The 24,361-nt window shown below is 31.7% G+C and overlaps 1 protein-coding gene across 1 annotated transcript in view; it reads right to left on the reverse strand.

The window, feature by feature from the left end:
* The window catches only part of LOC130441496 (myosin-10), a 135,918-nt gene that overhangs the window by 68,314 nt on the left and 43,243 nt on the right, over positions 1–24,361 (reverse strand). Inside the window, exons 4-5 of the mRNA XM_056775210.1 lie at positions 8,298–8,447; positions 2,426–2,522 (exon numbers count right to left, since the gene is read on the reverse strand). Coding sequence (XP_056631188.1) covers positions 2,426–2,522; positions 8,298–8,447 — 247 coding nt within the window. The remainder of the gene's footprint in view (positions 1–2,425; positions 2,523–8,297; positions 8,448–24,361) is intronic.

The following is a 24,361-nucleotide window of genomic DNA, read 5'->3' on the forward strand; positions in this document are numbered from 1 at the left end:
CACTGTAACTATGTCTTAAGGTCTTATTTGAGTTATTATTCTCTATGAGGCCGCCATCACCGTCAGATGTATTGGGTGTTTCAATTTCAAAGATCATTTTTTTTTTCGCAGTTTGGATACATTTTTTATGATATTATTCAAACGAATCAATAAAAAATATATATTATAATAGGGGGAATATTATACGTCATAGTTGTTTAAGATATTTTTAACAATTTTTCACACATAAAAATTTTTGGATTTTATTTAAAACCTGAAGTCAAACAGAAAAATAATATTTAATAAAAAGAATTGAGGACAAATAGATTCAGAATGTATCAATAGAAATCAGACAGTTGTAGAACAGCAGATTTGTAAAGATTTGATTGAGAAAATTTAGCTTTGAAAGGGGTGGCAAGTGGTGAAAATAAAATTATCTAGAAAGGATTGAGGAAAGCTTGTTAGAAATTATAAAGACCTTTCGAATGAGATATGTAGAATAATCCATTGTAGAAAATTCAAATTCAAAAATATGTTTTGCGTAGACCTTTCATAAAACATTAGGTAATGTCTTGTTGATAAAATTGTCCATCCTAGTAAGTAATTTCGAATGTTGCTGCGGGTTGAGGACTAAAAATAAAACTTCCCAAGAGTTTATTAAAATACCAACGTTTCGATCTTTTATTTGATTTTTATCAAGGCTAAAAATATATGATACATTATAGCCAAAACAATAAAGAAGATAAACAAGTAAACAGAAAAATTGTGAAATTAGAACTGAAACAATAATTAAATAGTATAAAAATATAAATGAAAGGCATCTAAGACAAACTATATAACATAAACAAACAAGAACATTGTTGTTTAAAACAGAAGAATAATGAAAAGTTATTTAAAGAAACCAATACATAGACATAAGAGTGAAAACCTGTGCAAACAACATTCTCCTTCTTCTTCAGGTGCCATCTCCGTTTAATAAAGGTTGGAGACAATTTTGACATACTTATTTCGTTTCTGAGTAGTGCGAATAAAAGATGGTGTGTTTATACCAGTTCAATCGCGTATGTTTTTTAACCATGAATGTTGTTTGCTCTACTACTCTACGGAAGATCCTCATTTCAAAAGCCTCGAGTCTGTTCTGTATCCACTTTTAATGTCAATGTTTCTGCTCCATACAAGAGAACATAAATGCATTTATATTGGCCAAAGCTGTGAAAAAGCGTATGTACACAATTTATCCGAAATATTCCTGCGAGACAGTCTGCGATTAACAGTGGCGGCGCTCGGTGAGATTCATTTAAGTTAAAAATCTCTTTAAATAAATATGGCGTTCTTTATACCATGTGCAATTGAAGACAATGAAATTGCAGTGTGTGGCAAGAATAAAGATTATAGTTTATTTAAGTAGGACGCGGTTACGACATTAGAAATAATACAGCAAAAGGTAGCAAATTATCCAGAATACAATTATACAAGTTAAGAAAAAGTACGTCAAGTTTTGTCAGCATGTGGATTTAAACACAAAAAATTGGATAAACGGATAGTAATAACTGAATCGTCAAGGATCGTCGCCTAGATCAAACAAAATTGTCGGCAAGGGTTTTTATAACCTGCAACTGATATTGGAAGGAGTATACTTATATGCGTATGTATTGGTTTCTTTAAATAACTTTTCCATTCTTCTTTTGTTTTATACAACTTTGTTCTTATTTGTTTATGTTATATAGTTTGCCTTAGCTGCATTGTGTTTTTCTGTTTACTTGTTTATCTTCATCAACGTTTGTGTTATACTGTACTATATATGTTTAGTCTTGATAAATATCAAATAAAAGATGGACGTTGGCAAAACGTTGGCGTTTTGAAAAACTCTTGGACAACGTTATTTTCAGTCTGTAACCCGCAATATCAATACAAATTACATTTAGTAGGTATTGTGAGTTTATAAAATATCATCAAAATATTCAATTTGAAATAAACAATCGTGTATGCATCAAACTTAATTAACTCAATTATTAAGTTATTAACATTTCAAAAAAAAAATTGTAAACGTTCCAACTTGAAAACGTGTTCAAGTGAAATGAATTCCAAGAAATATCGGATGGTCATGATAAGTAAATAAGACAACAAAAGATGACCCATGAACGGAAATAGGAACAAAAGGTGAGATATCGAATTTACAGATTTAAGATAACTTTAGACTCTATAAGCTCGTTCTATTATCAAAATAATGATACTTCAATTTAATGTATAGGAAGTATTTTAATATAATCGAATTATTTCTATGTATATTATTCCAGAAGATAGAAATAGATTCAAGATCAAAAATTGAAACACCCTGTACAAAACCACATGAAAAATATATAAACAAGAGAACATCAAAAATGTGAACAGATGTGCAGGGAAAAGCAAAAAAAGAGGGGGGGGCAGATAGAAATGACACACTTACCCATGCCTTTGTTCTGGAGCATCTCCAACAATTTTTTTATACTTTCATCTCGTGCCTGCAGCGTTTGTTTTTGTGTCTCTATCCGGAGCTCTAGTTCCTATAAAAATAAATGAAACTTACGGTTTTCTATTCAAAAAAATATGTATAATTAAAATTACACGTTTTTAAAGTAATTGCATTGCTCAAGACAATAGTTACGAGGTTTGGTTACAACAGCATCACTAGAAGATAAATGTCACGGAGACTCGCGACAGTATGTATAATGAGTGGATGCAAACAATAACAACTCATTATAAAGTAGCATTTTTTGGAGTTTACTCCTTAAGAATCGATTTGCATATATAAGGGGCCCGGTATGAGAAAAATGTGGGGAGTAAAATCTATCGATGAATGACTTCGTTACGTTTTTGGTGCGCATCCTATGATGCGCAACTTTCTAATTTGTCAGTGTCGACATACTTATATTGCTGTTTTTATTATAAATATCAATAATTAATATTGTTATTGTGAAGTTTTAATTTATATCATTGTGTTCCGCTAAAGCGAACCGAAAGTATTTTCAAATAACTATAGCAGAAAGAGGTGTAGATGATATTGCCGGACCATCTAACAAACACGTGGTTGCAAGGTACGTTATAATTCATGTATTATATGTATGAGCATGTGCTATTTGTATTTATTAAATATTTTAATAATTATCGATGTAGTTCATATAAATATATATTTGAAAACAACACATAAAATTAGATAATCAACCCAATATGAATTATCAAGCGCATCCACATAAAATAGAAAATTTCTAACCTAACCAAAAATTAATTTTTTTTGTCGATGTCTATAAATTCTTCCGCGTTATTATGATTTATTTTATAAATAATTTTTAAATATTAACAACTGTAGTCAATATTCGATAATACTATCAGAAAAATCGACAATATTTTTTCATTATAATAATGTTTTTATATAATTTTCATTCGAAAAGTTATTTTTTAGCTTATTTAAATAATTTTCATGTACTATTTATTATTGTATGTAAAAGATTTAGTGACATAATTATCTTTTCATAACCATTTTTGTTAATTATTAAGATAATATTATATTTTAAATAAAAAATTAATTATAATAATTAAAAAAAATGTTTATAAAAACCTTTTTTTATCAATTTTCTTAAAGTAGGTTAAAATTTTTATAATTTTTCTAATTTTTTTTTTATATTTTTTGACTAGGAAAAAATCTAAACCTCCAAAAACTCCAGCCGAGAGACAACGAATTTACAGATTAAAAAAAAATTAATGAAGGAAGCCCAAAATATTCTGGCAATCAACCAATCTTTTTTAAGTTAAATAAACTCTTTTTGCGTCTGGTTAGACTATCGAACTTGAGGAGTAAACTCCAGTCGTGCGTCGGAGCTGACACACACACACACAATTTTTATATCTCAGCTAGCAGACCCGGCCACGCGTAGCTGTGGCTGTGTGATTCGATTTGAAATAATTCTAATGACAATACAATTGCTCTCTCTTCCGTTTGTTCAATGAAATTATACTGGCATCGAGTTGTTACACGTTCTTCACAATTGCCCATAAAATAGATCTGAAGAAATTTTGGATCTTCATTTGGCATTGGCATCAATGATCCAATTTTATGATATACTTGGCCTTGAATTTTGAATGTTTTCTCAAAATTACGACAAAAAATTTTTGGCCTCCTTTCTCTTTCTAATTTCAGTATTTCAGAGCCATAATACGTAGGCTTGTGAGTGGTCTATGTTGTTATTGGGTTATTGTTTTGTCAAAGAAGAAAATGAAACTAAAAGGAATATTAAACAATAAAAAGGTTTATAATTAACAGTAAAGAAAATACATCCTCAATTTATTCGAAAGTAACCTATCAATATTTAGTGTTCCCTTCCATGACTCTAAAACAACTTCCAATCGCTTTTCACGGATGGGATAAGTGTCTTTACTTGATTCTATTCAATGCTAGGTCCGATTCTTCGGCTGGTGCTGGATTACTATCCAGAAATTTTTTTCTTAAATTAATCCCATTAATGCTCGATTAAGTACGGACTACGCGCTGGCTTATCTATAGCGGTAATTTAGACATCCTGTAAATACTATACTGTGAAGTAAGTGGAATGGCATTGTTCTGCATTAGGCATAATTCCCTAAAATTTCTTCTATGTATTGGTTTGCTGTTAATCCCCTCGCTGCACCTCCAATTCGGTTTTGCTTATTTGGAATAGCCGCCCAAACCATCCAGGAGCCTTCTCCAAAAGTGACGTTCTATTTTTTGCCACACTACGTAAGTCTTTTGTAGACTCGTTCTCTCCTATCGCTACCTTGCGAGCACACTCTGCTTTCGTCTACAAAGAGAACGTAGTCTCACTGTGCGTCAGTACAATTAACGTGTTCGCTTCGCTGGGGTTAATTTGGAGCCAGTAGTTGATTAACTGTCCTAAGTCTTCTTCTGACTGTCCAGCCACTCAGAGCCACTCCTCGCATTTCTCTGGAATCTTGTTGCATTTGAATGCTAGTAGGTTCGATTTCTTAGCGATGTGGTGACAATGAATCCATGAAAGTTACCAGTTACCGGTTAACTCTAAATCCAACAGACTGACTTATATTCAGCGCACTGGCCTTTTCTCACTGATTCTGGCCTTGTCACAATAGGGTGACAACTTGAGGAGCTTTATCACTTGTTGTGTCTATTTTCATGTAGAATTCTTGTTTGTTGTTAACGTAGGGCCGTTTGGGTTGACGTGTGTGATGGCTAACTGATTGTGGTGGATCAAGTAGATAACCTTTTATAAGGGTCAGTTAACCCCAATGATGCTACAATTGTAAACAAGCATAAAAAGGGATGGTTTCTAATCACTACAATATTTAAACAATTCTGAAGTTAATGCCATTAGTTTGAATATTTCATTATGTAAAATATAATTTCGAATTCAGGATTTTACAGCGATTTTAGGGGTGTCGATTTTTTTCCCACGAGTGTATACTAGCTGTTTCTTTACTGCATTGGCCAGGTATCTGAAAAAATAATATTTGCCAGGGACATTAATTTAAAAAAATCCGTAAAAATTGACTTTTCGACCTATTCCGGTTTTCATCCAAATATCTCAATTCTTTCTAGAAATTTGCAAAATGTTATTAGGAATTAGTTTAGCTATTCTAATTTTTAACTGTTTAAATTATCTTATTTCCGGTACTTAATACATGTGGTACAAGTTGGTAGTGGTGTATTACATTGATATCATTTTTGAAGTAAAAAGTCGTAGTTTATTATTCTGGCAACCATAAAGCAAATTACAATAAATGCAATTAGGTGATCTCGCCAAACTGACTTTATGATGATAAGCCGCGAATCGGCTCAATTTTGATCTAGGTATAATGTGGAGAATTTGATGATGATATAAGAATAAGAATTAGATTTTGATGATGCCTTAGTACAGACCGGTTTCCATCTGGATAATTTTCTTATATGCGTTGGCACTGACCCCCTATTGGCACCAATAGAGTACCATTTATATTGTCATTTTCTGTTACAGTTAATACTGAGCAAAATTTTTGATTCCGGAAATGTTTATTATTCCTAGTGCCGTCTGTATAATAATTGCATCTTTATGATGATTCTGAAGTATGGATTTCATGGAGGTGTCAATTTTACAATTTTCAATATATTGATGAGGCAGTTAAAACGTTAATGATTTAAACCTCATCATAATAATTCATGTATTATTAATTGTGAGGTCTCAATGTAAATATAGCAAAGCATTATAACACATCACTCAATAAGTCGTGTGACTAAATGAGAAAAACATATTTTTTTGTCAAAAATAGATGCAATCTCATTCAAGAGCAATACAATCATTACAACGCTTCTCTAACTTCTCAATGCCGTGCTTGTAGAAGGATTTATCTTTTGCTTGAAAATGGGTTTCACCTTCAACAATTACTTCTTCATTTGAGCTAAATTTCTTACCGACGATCATTTTTTTGAGATCAGCGGGTAGCCAGTAGTCACTGGGGGCCAGATCTGGACTATGCTGTGGATGATGGTACAATTCGAGCGTAATTCGTCCAATTTAACTATGGTTACAGTGATTTTTATTCGATATGAAGTCATTTTGTTTGATTTTAGCATTCACACGATTCATCGACTCTATGTAGTACCCGCTATCGATTGTTTCTACCTTTTGAAGATAATCTTACCAGCTGGTTCACCGACTGCAACCCACTCAGATAACGCTCGTTTTGATTCCGGAGTGAATTGATGGATCCATTTTTCATCCATTATCACATATCGACGCAAAAAATCTGATTTATTATGTGCAAACATAAGTAAACACTGTTCTGAATCATCAACACGATGTTTTTTTTGATCGACTGTGAGTAAACGCGGAACCCACTTTAAAAAAAGCTTTCTCATTGTCAAATTATTATGCATATTTTAAACACATTGCTTTCTGATATCTTTAAGGCTTCAGCTATGTCACGATATTTTAATGTTCGATTAGATATAACCAATTTTTTTGATGGAATAATAACCTCAATTGGACGACCAGAACGTTCACCATCATCGGTGTCTGCACGACCACGTTTAAATTCGGCAAACGAATAATAAATGATTCTTTTTGATGAAGCAGAGTCCGGATAAAATTTTGAAGCCATTGCTGAGCTTGCATAGGCTATTTTTTCATCAAGAAGTAAATATAAATGAGCACAAGAAATTGTTTTAAATTCATTGTTTTGGAATTAACAAAAGGAGCTTCTCTTAAATTGCTGTCACTTTTTTCTGACTTCTCGAAATGTCATGAAATTTTACAAATAGTCTTTTGAAAATAGGTACTTCATAAATTCATAAACGCAATTCATCTGAGATACCAAGTACATTTCTTATTATGGTTCCCTTAACCAAAAAAAAGGATGAAAGTTTTAATGACGGTAGGTTACTTGAAGCATCAGTTACATTTAACGAGACCAGGAATAAAATTGCCGTCAATAGAAGACAACGCAACAGAAATTGCTTTGTAATAAAATATTAGCAGTCATTTGTAATAAATTTTTTGAAGAAATAAACACTGTACCCATACAATTCTGTGAAATATTCATGGAGCATTGTGATGAAAATCCAAATTATCTAGATAACGCAGTATTTTCAAATGTTTTGTTCAAGTGGTACAGTAAATCTACACAATTCTCCCAACTGGAATTTGGAAAACCCCCACTGGATTTGATTACACTCAGCGTCTGGAAAAAATTATATTTATGCAGGGAAATTTATTGGTCTATATTTTTTTTTGGGAATTTAACAGCTCAACGATATTTGGAACAACTTTGTATGGCAGTGCTTCTAATTGCGTCATTTCCAGATTGAAATACTAGGGAAAATTGTATCTAATTGGACTGACTGGACCTTATGGTGGACTGCCAAGTATTCAGAGTTTTTCTGGTGTTAATATTATCAAATCTAGTGCACGTCACAAGAAATTTTATTCCCTTATAATTAATAAAACCATTTCACTCAATATCCATCCTAACCTCTCAGTTGTTGCAAGGATTGCGATCACTCCTTAGTGCCTCAACCAGATAGAGTAATTCGACAAATTCCTTGAATTCAGTTACCTCTGTAGGTTTTCTATCTCTAACTCTTAGAAAATTATGGAAGATGGAAGATAGCTGGAAGTTCTACTCATTTTATAGATTAAATGCGCCCGACGAAAAGTTAAAAACTGAAGTAATCATGTACAAAATCTATTTTATTTGGTATTAAATAACATGAAAGACGAATTTTCAATTATATTATTAATTAAGAGAAATGGTAATAGCTGATGAACGTTACTCAAATTAAACGGTATTATTCTTACTTTGATAGTATCGCGTAATATTGCTATTTCCCTAGTTAAATGTTCGTTTTCTTGGAATAGAGCCTCCATTTGCTGCTGGATTTCGATGCTTGGTCCTCTCATCCGCATTCGCAATTCTTCTTCTAATTGACGTACTAGCATAGCTTGTTTCTGGAACAAAAATGTAATAATATTAAGAAGTATGAAAAAATGTTTCAGCAGGAGAAAAGTTATAGAATATACAGTGTGTCTACCTAAGTTGGAACTATATGGAAAACTTTTTTATTAGTGATTTTATGAAAAAAAGTTATCCTTAATACAAAGTTCTGCATGGTCTAAAAGTTGAAATGCAACCATCAGATATCAATTTTCTAAAGCAGTATACGAGGTTTGTCGAAAAATTTGAATTTGTACAAGAGCAAAGTATCTTTATTTTTTACAATTCAGAAAAATGTTATGGAGTAAAGTTGTTTTGGATTAAAAGTTATATTGAAATATGCAATTACAGCCATTTATTATGGAAATTCAATTTTATTCAATTATTCTGGATGGATAAAATTTATCTCTCTTACCTGTTAAAAATATGATAACCTTTATATTTATTACTGTTTTCGAACAACCTTGCAATTTACATACGTAATAAAGGAATAATAATTATTTATTGTAGAAATTGAAAAATCCATACATAGGATATTTATTAAACAGAAACAAACATAATTAAATTTTAATTCAATATCCTACAGCTTCGACATACCTATCCACCTTCTTTTTGTAAACATTTAATTGTTGTTTTGTCCAACTATTGTATCACTTTCCGTATCATATTTGGAGTAATTTTTTGGCATTATTCAGAAATAATCCTCTCCAAATGGTCCTCAATGATAAACCTGCTGTTTTAAGTAACCCCATAAAAAAGTCAAGGGGAGTCAAATCAGCAGATTCAGAAGGCCAAAAAATATCTGAATATCTGTGATTCATCTTCCCACTAAACATATTTTCAAGGAGTAGTCTAACGTTTAATGTACTATGGATTGAAACACCGTCTTGTTGGTACCAAATTGTCATACGTTTTTGTAACAGAAGGTCGTGCAAAAAATCACTTGATTTTCTAATAATTGTAAGTATTGTGCGGCATTTAAGGAATGTCGAGAAAAAGAAGGTCCAGCTAATTTATTTTTGCACACACCACACAATACGTTCGTTTTAAAAGTATATTGGTTTCGAATTTTTAATTACAAAGTTTGGATTAATGTTAGACCATCAGCGACAATTTTGTGATGAGACGGTTCCGTTTGAAAAAAATGTTGCGTCATCGGAAAATATTATAGTTCTTGTAAAAAACGGGTCTTCATCCAATTCTCCTTGGATCAGAGTGCAGAATTCAAAACGAATATCGCAATCCCTTGGTAGTAACGTGTGTACAAATTGCGGTTTGTATGCATGATATTTATTACCTTTCAAAATATTTGCCACTGTATCTTTACTTAGAGGAGTAGTTTGGATTGCAGAAGACCTTTTTCTTAATGACATTTTTGGGTCTTCTACGACACAAAGCATCACTTCAAATTCAGTGTCTTCATTCGCAAACCGTTTTCGTTTTTATTGTAGTGCTATAAACAACAACTTACTCTGAAATTCACTGTCACTTACTTCATGTCAGGGCATCCTTAGTACGGCTAATCACTTCGCACTTTTAAAGACCTTCATGGATTAGATTGAAATTTCCACAGAAGCTCAAAAATAACACAAATAACAAACCTGATTGGGTGCCAATGTATGCTTCTACACCAGTGGTAAATGTCACTCGAGGGTGGAAATTTTAAATTTTGAAAATAATACCGGAAAATTTAATTTTTCGACGAAAATGTGGGATGAAGTTTTTTATTTCACTCAATAATTTCTTCGCGATAGATAATTGAGAAACAAACCACGTTTTTCAACATTTTTTCACGAAAAACTCGAATATAATGCATTTTCTAAAAAAAAATCATTCTTTAGACCATTTTTAGACTTTTAAAATGACCTTTTGTAAATCCGTCTATCGTGAAAACTAAGTGAGTTATGACGAAAATAAGTAACTCGATAACAACACGTTCCAAAAGTTTTTCAATGTGAAATTTTTCTTTCGATTTCTCAAAAAAAAACGTTATTTTTTCAAAATATCTTAAAAACTATTGGATTTCGTTAAATTTTAACCTGCCAGAATAATTAATACGGAAAGATTAGTAAATAATCACAAAACTCGAATTTTCATAATAAATGGCTGTAGTTGTATACTTAAATATAAGTTTTAATTAAGAACAACTTTACTTTATAACATTTTTCTGAATTGTAAAATATAAAGATACTTTACTCTAGCACAAAATACAACTCGAATACTGCTTTAAAAAATTTTTCAAAAAGTTTTTCCCAACTTAAGTAGAGTATAAGAATTTCTAATTAGCGGTGCGTTAAACCTATTTCTTCAATCATTCAACATTATTTATCTTTTAATAAATCGTTCCTTGACGTCTGGTACAATATAAATGACATATTTGTATTTATTAAACGATCTAACAATAATACGTTCACCAACTTTTATCAGGAGATACGCTCAATGACTGCAAAATCCAGGCTTCCATTTATTATGTGAACTGAAGTGTCCCTAAACGTTTTTATCTATACTCCATTACCCACAACATACAAAGAAAATTTTATTATACTACTACAAAGTAAGCTCTCTTTAATAAAAGGATAGCAAACTTTTAGTAGATGATTCTTAAAATCGAAATATGATTATTTATAAACAAAAAAATGAATGTTATTTAATTGAATTTACGCTTACAAATTACAATAAAACAATGCTGAAAGTATAGTAGTGAAAATGTCTATCCATCTACTGTCTCACATTTAAATCAAATTATTAACAGAATTGTAAACAGACAAAGATAGGATGGAAACACTCAAACATTTAGTATTGAGTCTATTCTGGATTTGAAAATATTTATCTTAATTCCTTCCTCTTCTCTAGAACTCTCATGCCCTTTCGATCGTTAGAGTATTGGTAGAGTATCTTAATATGAGCCTTTTGAATATATGATTTCAGTTCTAAGTACAAAATAATTTGCAAATTCAGAGTTGAACTGCTCCTTCCTCTTCTCTAGAACTCTTTATGTCCTTTCGGTCGTTAGAGTATTGGAATTTTAGTTTTAAATTTTTCATCTATTTCCAATCCTTTTAACATTCATTCATCTGGTGTATTGTCTTCCCCCTTCCGGCGCTACTTGTTCTGGCCAAGTTTTCCTTTCCTCCTTTCCTTATATCTTTTTGCTTTTCTTATTTCCAGTTTAAACATCTCTCAAGATTTTTTTCCTATTTCTTATTCTATCCATCCTCGTTTTCCCTACTATTTTCTTCAGTTGCTTCATCTCCGCTGCTACTAATCTGTATCTTTTTGTTCATCACCAAAGTTTCACTTCCATATATTAATGTAGATACAGTTAATAAGCCGTGTACTTTTGTTTTCGTGTCTTTTCCTATTTTTTTCAGAAAATTATCTTATTAAGACAATAGTTTATTTGATCTGTTTTTGGTTACTCGTTCTTGTACTTGTTCGCTTTCTCTATATATATTTTCCCGTCTTGTTTGAAAATAACATCCAGATATTCAAGAGTGATTGTCCTTTCATTGTTAAATCTTCCTCACATTCTTCTTTTGATTTATCACTATTCATTTGCATTTATTGATTTTTACTAATGTCTCTATCATGGTTACCACGGAGTTTTTAAAATAAAATTCCCTGACTTGTCCAGGTTTTCCAGAGATCTAATTTTAAAATTCCCTAAGTTTAAAAATACTCGATTATATGTATGATTAATAGATAACTATATTTAAAGAATATTACTTAGGAAAAGTTTAGTAAATAAGAAGTTACCATAACACTTTTATTTTATTTATATTTATTAAATATATATGAAAAATTGACACTTTTAGCGCAAAAAAAAACAAAAAGCATAGGTAATACATATATACTATTTTCTTTATCTTACAATTATTCATTTATTCTTTAATTTTTAAATTTCATCATCTATGGATGAAATATCTCGACGACTAGTTTCGACTAGAGCTTTCTCTTTATCTAAAAGACTTTTCAAATGCTGCTTCTTTAAATATTTATTCTTACTATCAAGATCATCCAATTCTTTATCTTTTTTCATTTTTTTTAAATTTTTCTTCATAACGGCTTCTTGAATTCTTAACCGACTGAAACAGACTATTCGATATATCAATATTTTCAATGCCAACATTTCTCAATTAATCATAAATTAATCTTTGGGCAATGAGCGAATCTTCTTGAAGATTTTCAATTTTATTAATAGAAAATCCTCGTTCAAGAGATGAGTTACCATGGAAGAATATAAAAATAATTTTTATGTATTTGGTCAATGCTTTAAAATCACACATCTAACCACAAACAATTTAATTTTTTTTCATCTGACTTGAAATAATTTAGGATTTCATCTTGAAAAGATGATCTTCTGCATAACTTCTTGTATCAAGTATTTTATCAGCGTCAACCCCGCTTATCCAATTATTTTCGATTAAAATATCAAGCTCCAATATCTAAATTTTGTGCGACATTTGGATCTAAACAAGAAATTCCTTCCACTAATTTGTAGTTTACTGGAGATCGTTCAGTAATTTTTCAGTCAAAGCAGTATATGCTTGCCGACAATCTTTTTTATATCCTAGAACATCACGTTCTTCAATGTTTTAGCATTCTTTGATACCTCTTTTAGTCGCACAACCAACGTTTATGTCACTATAAAAAATCAAATTTTCAGATGTTTTTAAATCTATAGATTTTATATTTGTACGCAATATTCTTGTGCTAAGCAGTCATCTGATTAAAATTGAATCAAGAATGGTTCAACAAACCAAGCAAGAAATTGAAAAAAGTTAGCTTTGCTTTCAAAAACTTGTTTTCTATTACACTAGCAACAGTTATAAAACCATCACATTTGAGCTCTTTTTTGTCTTTCTTTACTTCTTGATGATATTTTACGACAAAAGGTAAAATTTTTCCAGGTTTTAGAGAAATTCCCTGACTTTTCATTGACTTCTCCCGTTTCCAGGTTTTTCAGGCTTTCCAGTTTTGTGGTCACCTTGTCTATCCATATGTCTATTTTTTCTTCCATTTTCATAAATGTATCTGCTATGATATCAGATTACTGAATACTTCTTTTCTATATAAAAAGACGAGAACTAAGATTATATATTTGTTTGATTCCCATTTCCATTCTAACTCCGTCGATCTCTAACCAAGTACCTTGTACTGATTGTGACGCTGTCTACATAGGGCAGACATCTCAATATTTATAAAATAGACTAAAAGGTCATCATTATGATAATAAAAATAAAACTGCATTTACGAACCACGAAAGATCAAAAAAACGTACAATTATTTATGGATTTGAAAATTCTTGAGACGTAATCAAATACACGCAGAAGAGAATTTTTGGAAATGATTCGCATACATAAAAAAGAGAAAGCTGTAAATGAGGGAAAAGATCTATCAATGCACGAATAATTTCATAGATGGTTGCTACAGTTTTTTAGACATAAAAGATGAGGAAAAATTAATTTTTCTTAATTTTTTTTCATTTTATTTTTGTTTTGATTTCATGATATAAGTGATCTATTGATTAATATAAATACGCAAATCATATCTTGATACAGATTGAAAATAGTGAAAACGTTTTTAAACGGAATTTCAATTGATAGTGACCTAAAATCAAGATAATTTATCAACAAAACCATATAAAAGAGGTCTAAGAAGTAAGAAATTATAATATATTACTAAAAATAAAGAAATATACCGATAAAAAGTCGACTTTTAGCAATTATTGATCTACTTTGAGAATCGAAAAATTCCAAGTTTTGAATTTTCGCGCGGTTTCCGTCCCTATTGTGCGCGTGCGTACCTGTCAGATATGTCACAAAGTCGAGTTTACTAAAATCTGTTCCCATATGTCCCTAATATGTTTACATATTTTTAATTTCGGCGTATAAGAAAGGTTAAAATTAATAACAAGCATGGTCCAATAACTAATATTCGTTCCATTTGATTTAGTTATTCGTTATTTCTGGCGTAGAAAAAATTTTCATTCGATAATGGTTCGATATTTAGGATCCGATTAAAAAGCAGACGAATTAATCATCATTGAAATCTTAATGTATGGAAAAAGAGCTGTATCATAAATCAAAACTTTTGACAGTGAGCCTAATTGGAAATGTTTTATATTTTTCCTCTAAAGGGCGTTCAATTATTTTTCTATTTTGGGCAATATACATTATGGAGCTAATCAATAAAGATCAAACGAACATTTATAAATACGTACAAAGACATATTTTTCTCTCCTTATAGAAATTGGATTTTTCTATTTTCTATCCTCAATTTAATTACAGAAGGAGGAATATGGAAAGAAAATCAGAATAACATTCCATCTCAGCGAAGAGTTTTTAGCCAAAGTAAAAGCATTCAATTTTCTTTAGATACGAGCTTTTTATAAGCGATTGTCAAATCTTCCGAACAAATCTTTTGACAGCCAAATATTCATGCAATATTCAATGTGTACGAGTGGATCTAATGCTAAAGTATGCCTCAATTTTACGGTATGTCACATGACGATCTGGCCATATCAGTTTACGCACAGCATCGATGTTTTGTGACATAAAAATTATTTTGATACTTCATACTTCTAATCGATTTATGCAGAAGAACCATTTTAAAATTTAATTTCATATTATTCATAATACGGAACAGTTAGAAGTGAATTTCGAAAAGCCCAATACCGAATCGGCCACCGGGAAATGTGGTGTTGGGAAAGATGAGTTTATCACAAGATAGTGACGCTTCCAAATCCCTCTTCAACTAGGCCATAGTCCAAAGGGGTTATCAAACCCGTAGCGACTATTCCCATTAATTATTACAACAACGTAATTAGTAAAATTGTTGATATAATTAATGCCAACAAAATCTTCTAGATAAATTCTTACTACGGACATTGCTGACAATTTTATAGTTATCTTTGTTTTAAATCTTAAGTCGTTTTCGTTTTTAATTAGACTTCTTATTGTGCCATAACTGTAATCAAGCAGGACCATCCTTCCTGCGGAAGACAGCGAACACTTTTAGTTGAAGTTAGTGACCTAGATATAATCATGCGATATCGTTGAAAGTGAAGCATTCAATGTACTTATCGATTACATATTATTTCCACGTATCCTCGTGAGTGTTATTTGTGGGGTTGAGTAATAACAAAAATGTGTTTATTTATTCAGTATCTATGTTATTACTACGAGGGTTGCTACTTAAGTTTTGAGATAGACAAAAAAACAAATATTTATAATTGCATTTTGCTTTATTAATTTCCAAAATATTTTATTATTAAGATCACTGTACTTTTACATGCGTTTGAATCAATTTCCATTCCAAAACATGTGACTTGAACGCATCAACCGCTTCTTCAGCTATAGAAAACTGTTGACCTCGCAATTTATTTTTGATCTGCAGGTATACGAAGGAATCATTGGATGCCAAACAAAAACTATACGGCGGATGATCTATGAATTCGATGTTTTGAAAGTTCATAAACTTTTTTGTTTCAATTGATTTGTGAGAGCTCGTATTGTCGTGGTGGTGAATGATTCGACTTTTGTGATTTGTTTACCTGATTTTTTCGATCACTTCTAGCAAACAAATGTTTGCGTATCATTCAGAATTTAACGTTCTGTGTGGCTCTAATGGAAACGGCGGCGACAAGTTCAGTTATTCCGATAACACAGCTGAACATTTGGTTCGAAGTGCTTCGGGCGCGAATACCTTTTTTTGGATTTGGCTCGTTTCCAAAGACCTGTTCGCGGATTCACATACATAGATCCAAGATTCGTCACCTGTCAAAATCTTATAGGCTGTTAAATTGTTTCGAGCTTCTTTTGAGCGACTGTCAAATTATGCAGTATCCAACACTAACGAATCTTTTTGACGGACAAATTATAATGCAATATTGAATGTACGCGAGTGAAACTAATGCCAAAGTATGCCTAAATCTTATGGTATGTCACAAGACGATCTTGCAATATCAGTTTACGCACAGCATCGATGTTTTCTGGTAAAACAGCCGATTTTGGACGACCCTCAAGAAATTCATCATGTAGCTAAGTTATACTAGGATTGAATTCGGAAAACCAGCAAAACCCAGTGGCTCGAGGTAGTGCTCCATCACCAAAGTCGGAGCGAGTTGAAAGTAATAGAAAAATCCATGTTACAAGTTTTTCTAAACAACTCACATAGCCCTAGTATGACAGCACGTTATTACGTACACCATTAAAAATGTCAAACCTCAAATGGCAAATTTGACATATTCACATCGGTGTTGCCATATCTCAACCATCGAATTCAATATATTTTGAGATAGTTTCAAATTTTTTTAATAATTGATTTCCAATATCACTATTGACTAAATTATTTCATCATGTTTTTCACTGACACGTTTGTAAGCGAGAACTTAATTATATTATTTTCCTCAACTACAACTTTATGTTTTTGAATAATCTGCTTAGAGATTATGAAGTGTACTCAAAGCAGCATTTACTCACACAGTATCTACAGGATGGTAAATTGATTTTTAAGAGGAGCAATTCGAAAATTGGGTCAACACGAGTTAGATCCTGATCATTTAAATGAAATTCTCTGGGTTCTTTTTTATACTGGTCTTCAAGGAAAAGGAATACAATGCGTGACAAGTAATAATTAGTGAAATCGCGGATGAAGTGTAGACAGTAGTGTACAAGAATATAATACCACTATTTAAATCGAAAATGCACAAATTGTGTCGAAACGAGTGACAAATATCCCAAACGAAACTATGCGATATGAAACGGGAAGTGAAACCTTGGACGCCGTCTATCACCTCAAGTTAAAATAACACTCAAATTATTTAATTAATAAGAGTGAATCTCCAAAGTGTGGATTAAGAAAGACACAACCGAGTTCCCAAAATTTCAACAATAAGGATCCGATAACAATCTTAACAACAGTGTAGAATATTTATTTGACATAAACTGAGATACTCAGAATCTCTTTAATGGTATATGTGACTTAGAATAATGATTTATAGTAAATATTTATTATTATCACACATGAATCAAACAATTTGGCTTTAAAGTTTATTATTTTCCCTGTTGCTCCACTAAAACAATAAAATTTTTCCAATCTCTGATATGCCATCAATGACACAAATTAGTTTTGTTGTTCGTGCATGCCAGTGTAAATTTATATATTTATTTTTCAGGAAAACATTTATTTTTAGTTCCATGTGTAAGTTCAAATTGTAATTATTATTTATTATATGAATTCCTTTCCTCTTTGAACCAAACAGCACGCCATCGACGATTTGTTAGGAATTTTTATATAAACGCTCAAGTTTTTTCTGAGATTATCCAAAATAGGTCTATAATCTGGTGATACATTATCATGAAGCACGCAACTTTACTTCATGACGTTATATATATTTAAATTCATTAGAAATATTGAAAATCTGATAAGCGAATAACTAATTATATAACTATCGTTGACAGTGTTTATTTAAATTGAAATTTCTGGAACCGTTGATGATATTCATACTGAATACACTTTTTCACCACCAATACATCAACACACTGTCTGACGCGCGTTTTCATAACCAAGTTATCGTCTTCAGACAATGAGGTAAACTATTTGTATGTATTCAGTGTTTTTTTTATTACTCTCAAAAATACGAAATGAATCTTGAACACTAAAAGGTTTTCTTTTACAAATCTGAAGACTTTATTGAAACAGAATGTGGAATAATTCAATCTTATGAGTTCTACAAAAGTTATTCGGGGTTGAAGGTCACGATGTTTTTTGATTTTTTCTCGAAAACGGTAAGTTTTATCAAAAAAATCCTCCATCCAAAGTTGTAGATATTAAAATTCTCTATAAAAATAGTTTCTACGATTTTTTGTCTAAGAGTTACCATTTCTGAGATATCTCGTTTCTAAGAGTCACATTATACATGATATGCACACATTTACACGTTACTTGTGAGGTAATGTGTTTTTTACCATGGTTTCCTCTTTAGGCCTAATCCGCCTAATCCACTAACTGTCATGACAATTTTAGGATAATTTAAGGGAACAGTACCCGTCAAGTTCTGGATATTACCTTATTATTAATATTGCTATTGATTATTGAGTTCACTAATGTTTTGATTTAGATATTTTAATCAGTTTTATACTCTTGAAAGTCTACTTCAACAGTAATGTCTTCTTTGAATTCTTTCTCTTTCTCTTCCTCTTGCTAGATGTTTATAAATTCAATTTTGTCTCTTTTGCCCTTTCTGTACATTGCTGACGAAGTGTCACAGCCTGTTATCGCAGATAACTTATTGAACAATATATTTCTGATCACTATCGAGCCCTTCCAGGTTTCATAAAATAAATAATTTGCAATACTAACAAATCAACATCTTCACCAACTACAATTGTTCTGTTTGTTACATTACATTTTTCTATTGGGTAGGAAGGATTCAGTGTTCTAGCGATCCTTCGATGATTTGTGATTATCTCTAGATGAACTTGTGAGGACATTATCCACAAATTTAGTACGTTAACAATAACTTTGTCCCCGGTATATAGTTGTGATTCCCAGAATGTTTCCGAGAAGGCAACATGGTAAACGTTGATTATAATTCGTATTTGTTTGTAAGACTTTTAATTTACGATGATTGGGGTATTAAATTTGCAAATTTTACAACCAAAATATATGATTATCGGATGCAGAAGTCTACACCCACTGTCGCTGATATCTCCTGCACGATTTGCGGCTTTGAGCTTTTCACGAAGGTCTTTTGGTAGACAATAATTGTAAAATCAGCTGAGATTTTTGTTATGAAATCTTTGACAATGGGTATTTCGGCTATATCATGTAACCCGATATTCTTGGAAGTTATGGGTAGCACGAATGTTTAATACCCATACGGAGGCACTTGTTATGTACTACCTCCAAGGAGAGGAAATTAAGTTTGGTTCGTATGTAATAAACTAGGACTGCATATGTTCAAATTAGTCTTACGATTTGTTTGTTTGATAGAAGTTTGTTTTGCCTGGAGAGTTTACTCTGTTTGTATATTAAAGGATTTATTTTGCCCATTGCAAATTTCGCACTTTTTACTTGTTTCGCGATGTGTATTTCCTCACACAATTTACCCTAGGTACTTTAGGATATTACTTGGAGATTTGTTCCTTAATGAGAAGCTGGTAAAATTTTGGTATTTAAGTGTGTTCAATGTACGATTGGAATGTTTTGTCGATGCTACAAACTAAGTGTCGTCAGCGTACTTGGCTGTTATAAAACTAACCCTTGCGAAGCTCAGCCGTGCTTTCGTTATTTTTAACGTAAAATTTTCTATGTATCGAGTAAGGTTGTAGAATTTTTAATAAATTGTTTGGTATATTCAAATTAATCAGTTTATAAATTGAACCCTTGATCCATACGGAGTCAAAGGCTCTTTGAATGCCGATTGATCGCATGATTTACTAGTTTTTGTCCTGGAAACCTTCTCTAATTAAATTGAAGACACATTATTTGAGCAATCGTACTGCCGACTCTGCCCATATTGCTAATAATTCATACTACAAAGAACGTCTAATTTACATGTCTAAAAGCACCTTATAATCATTAATTTTAACTCTAAACCTGTAAAATTAAATATTTAGTTATAAATATGAATATTAATAGTACAATTCTTAGAATCATGAGCATTATTTACAATATTTGGTTAGGTTCTCAATTTGTGTTTTCAATTTGCAGACGTTGTTTGGCGCTATTCCTTCAAGTATTGATGCGTTGCTTCACAATAGGTGAGCCAAAAGTTTGGTAAACTGGGATAAAAAAAACAGTTTTTGATAAATTTTGATTTTATTATTCAATACATTTGCCTTTTATGGTGATACTGAATATATCGTTCACACTAACATAATTATTATGATGACTTGACTTACCTGTTTTATACTGAATTTTACCACCAATACACCTTCTCCCGCGAAAATTCATTCCATCGGGAACACCTTCTTGGCAGGAATCTTTACATTAATTCCTTGACTTCCAAACTATAGAGTGGTAAAGAGAGTAAATGTAGAAGTAACAGGTAAGTCAAGTCATTAGATTTTAGTTTACCTTCAGTTTCTGAAGACGATAACTTGGTTACCGAAACGAGCGTCAGACAGTGTATAATTGTGTGTGTTGGTGTAAACATTATATTCACCAACGGTTCCAGACCAACTTTTCTAGGGCGATATACTGATTATAGCGGCCTCACAATTATTCTATAGTATTATTATAATATGATTTGTCTTTAGCTTCAAAATAGGATCCACTTTTGGCGACAATCTTTTCAATGTAATCATTCTATGCAACGACCAGTTTCTAAATGTTTTAGGAAAATGTCACTGAAGGCCATATCTGGAGAATACGGTAGATGCGGAAGCGATTCGAATCCTAATTCATGCAATTTGAACAACGTTTTTCTTGATTTATGACACAGTGATTGCCTTGATGAAACAAAACTTTTTCCTCTTCAAATGGGGCCGATTTTTGTCCTCCAAACGCTCCAATAACGATACGACATTGTCGCTGTTTATTGTTTTTCCATTTTTAAGATAATTGGTGAATGTTATGTTCATCCCAAAAATACTGATGTCATAATCTTGCCAGCCAACTTTTCCGTCGTTCCACGCTTCGGAGTAGGTTCATTAAGTACAGCCAACTCGGCTGTCTCTCGATCAATTTTTGGTCCATCAAGCTAGCAGCCAAATATTCGAAAAAATTAAAAAATATATATGAATCGAAAGGATTTTCAATGCTTGTCATGAAAATCCAAACCACGAATTTTCTCGTTGATTCGATAAAAAGGTATTAATTAAAACCGTGGTTGCAAATTCAGAAATATTTTTTATTTCTGGCCCAAAGTATCCTCTGAAAAAACTAAAAATACCTTTCAGACATCAAAACAAACGACCGTTACTCCATCCCATGGAGACTTTGCGATTCATCAAGTTATTAGTTAATAATTAGTTAATTATTTTTTCAGATTTTCCCAAGACTTTAGACGAAAAGAAAAATCTTTTTGAAACGAGAAAATATTTGTCTGTTAGTTTGATGGAGCTATCAAATGTCACGTAACAAAGAAAAACATCATCAATTCATTGTTTTATTTTCGGTCGATTTTAAGTCCGCGCGGCATACACTTAAACAGAGTTTTCGCATACTCGAATAATTATTCATGATCTGACTAATAACTCCCACTGATATATTTAAATTTATTAACACACGAAATTCCTGTTTATTTATTTTTTCAAACTCTATTACTTATTACTCTATACCTTTCTGAAATAGACTATAGTTTCACTAAAAATTCTATAACTCAGAAACTAATAGTACGAGAGGTGTGTAGTCTAGAAGCACCATCTATATATCAGCCTACGAACTTTTTATTTCACCTAAAACCACTTGTTTGCTGATTCTTCTTTATCCATTTGGCTATTATAAAAATAAATACATAATTTCAATTTCTCTCAATTTTGATAATAAACTGTCAGCTTGATGTTGATTATCTATAATAACGGTGCTATGATTATATAGAAACCGGTTGTCCATAATTTCATTTGAAAAATATGGAATTGAATTCAAATAGATCGAAGAACAAGTAAAGCAGAAAGAAGAAAAACTACTTCACAGGTTGTAAGTATATATATACTAGTCTCAAATTTTATTGGTATTTCTATAGGTCAGGTGTAAAATCTTTCCCGACTATTAAATGATATTTACATCCCTCATATTATCCAGAACTATAATTCAAATTGAATATTTCTTTCATACATACATACATACATCTACTCGTATATAAAATTTATGATTTATGACTACAACGCATTATTTTGAATCCTATTGCAAGTGAAAGTAAGGGCCTTCCCCTTTTTTTATGAACTACAGTTTATTATTTATTACTTTCTGGGTATTCCAAAACTGGGAAAAATACTTAAGTGTGAGAGAACAGATGTTGTACAAATGTTTTGTGCACATGATATTTATTCATTTTCTGTAGTTAAATATAAATAACCCACGCCCAGTTTTAATGTTCACTTTGATGAATTCTCTACTTCTGAACATTTTTTCCAAATGTATAAAAAAATCTAAAAATTATTTCTAAAAATATGGTAAATCAGTAACACCAAATGGATAGAAAATTTCGCGTTCTATTGAATTCTTGACTGACAAAAAACGTTGCTTTTCTTATATTATTGCGACAAAGTAATTTCGATTTTGTTGTATATAATAATAGTTTTTAATCGATTAAATAATTTAAATTTTGCTCAATGATCCTTTTCCGTCTATCTTTAGCTTCATGATTCCGCACTCATGGAATTTCTGGTTCTTATCAGCAAAAAACTGAACCAGGTGTGATTGAAAATGGTGCGCGATTATGGCTGCATTGGGGATGTGGCATCACTTCCCAGCCAAGCTCCAACAATTTCCAACGAGTTGGCAAAGATGTGTGAGTCCTTGCATCATCATAGTGGAACACTAAAGCTTTCCAACTTCAGTACGCCGACCACAAAGTTTCTCATCTTTGATGGAAAAATATCCAGAAAGGAATTTTTTATACCAATTCTGACACGTGCGCTCTATTAATCAATCAGCAGCATAATCTTCACATATTTCTTGGTGGGCCACAGCAGTTTTTTTTTCCCCAAGGAAATAAAAAATTAAAACAACTTGGATCTAAAGATACGTCTCTATCAGTAAAAACCAAAAGTATTTAGTTCCTAATCTTATATAATAAAAAAAAAAGTTCTTACCTTCGTATAATCATTTTAAAAGTTTTACTTGAATAAAAAGAAATAATGTTTTTAATTGAATGTTATTGAAAGTAACGAAAATTCTACTTTTCTTTCATTATATTTTCAGTTAAAACAACAAACTCAGGTTTTAGCTGCAAGTAGATCATATTTTAAATAATATTCCGCATAAGATTTTCCCATTTCAGTATCAATATGTCACAAAGAATTTAATTCTGAGCTGCAGCTACACCTCGTGATTTCCAACCCTCCAAAATGATAAAAAGCTTTTCTTTCAGAACCGCGAATTATCATACATAAAGGTTGGGATTTCTCCTAGATTGTAAAAGTACCAAAAATCAAACTTCGTGTGGGCATCAAAAGATTTACGTCCCAATATAATAACTGATTCTTCACAAAATGGATATCGTCTGTCTATCTGAGCCTGAGACAGAATTTCAAATCCCCTATTATCCAAAATATTCTACTTTGCGATGGTGTGTTAACAAGGAAACGGCGATATTGCAGCTCTAGTTGCCGTCACATTTGCTAATTGAATGCTGCAGAATTAGTATTAGTCCAGCATTTGATTATACAGGCCCTAACAGGACCACATGAGTCTACAATTTTTCACCAATGATAATGTTCAGCTGAAAAAACTAAGAAAAGGTAAATTTTTCTCGAAACATTTCCAAAAAATTAATTTATTCTGTAGGATTTAGAAGGCATTAGTCTAACGAGGTCACACATCTAAGAATAAAAAATTTTTTATACAAAATTTCTATCGCTGAACAACGGAGCATTTGATTAGCATTTAGTTATAAGAACTTCAATTGTCTATCGATTTTGTACATTTAACTTGGTTTGCTCTACTCGTTTTTAAAGTTAGCACAACAGCCAATTTCTCAAAAACTTGCACAGAAGAAAATTTCGTAATATTAGGCACTTAATCAGATTTTAATCAACACCCAATTTTCCTTATTGTTTTTTTCTGTCTGGTCATACTGCTTTGCTTTAATTTCATTATTCAGGCTCCCTCCGATTACTTTGTGTTCCCAAACTTAAAGAAATGCTTAGGGCCTTATATACTAGCGAATTGCGAGCGGGAGCCCAACGTTCACGCCGCGCACGCGGAGCTTGGATGCCCCATTCCAAATCCAAATCGTTACGTAATATGAATCCAA

This window comes from Diorhabda sublineata, chromosome 3 (genome assembly GCF_026230105.1).
Source record: "Diorhabda sublineata isolate icDioSubl1.1 chromosome 3, icDioSubl1.1, whole genome shotgun sequence".
Lineage (NCBI taxonomy): Eukaryota > Metazoa > Arthropoda > Insecta > Coleoptera > Chrysomelidae > Diorhabda > Diorhabda sublineata.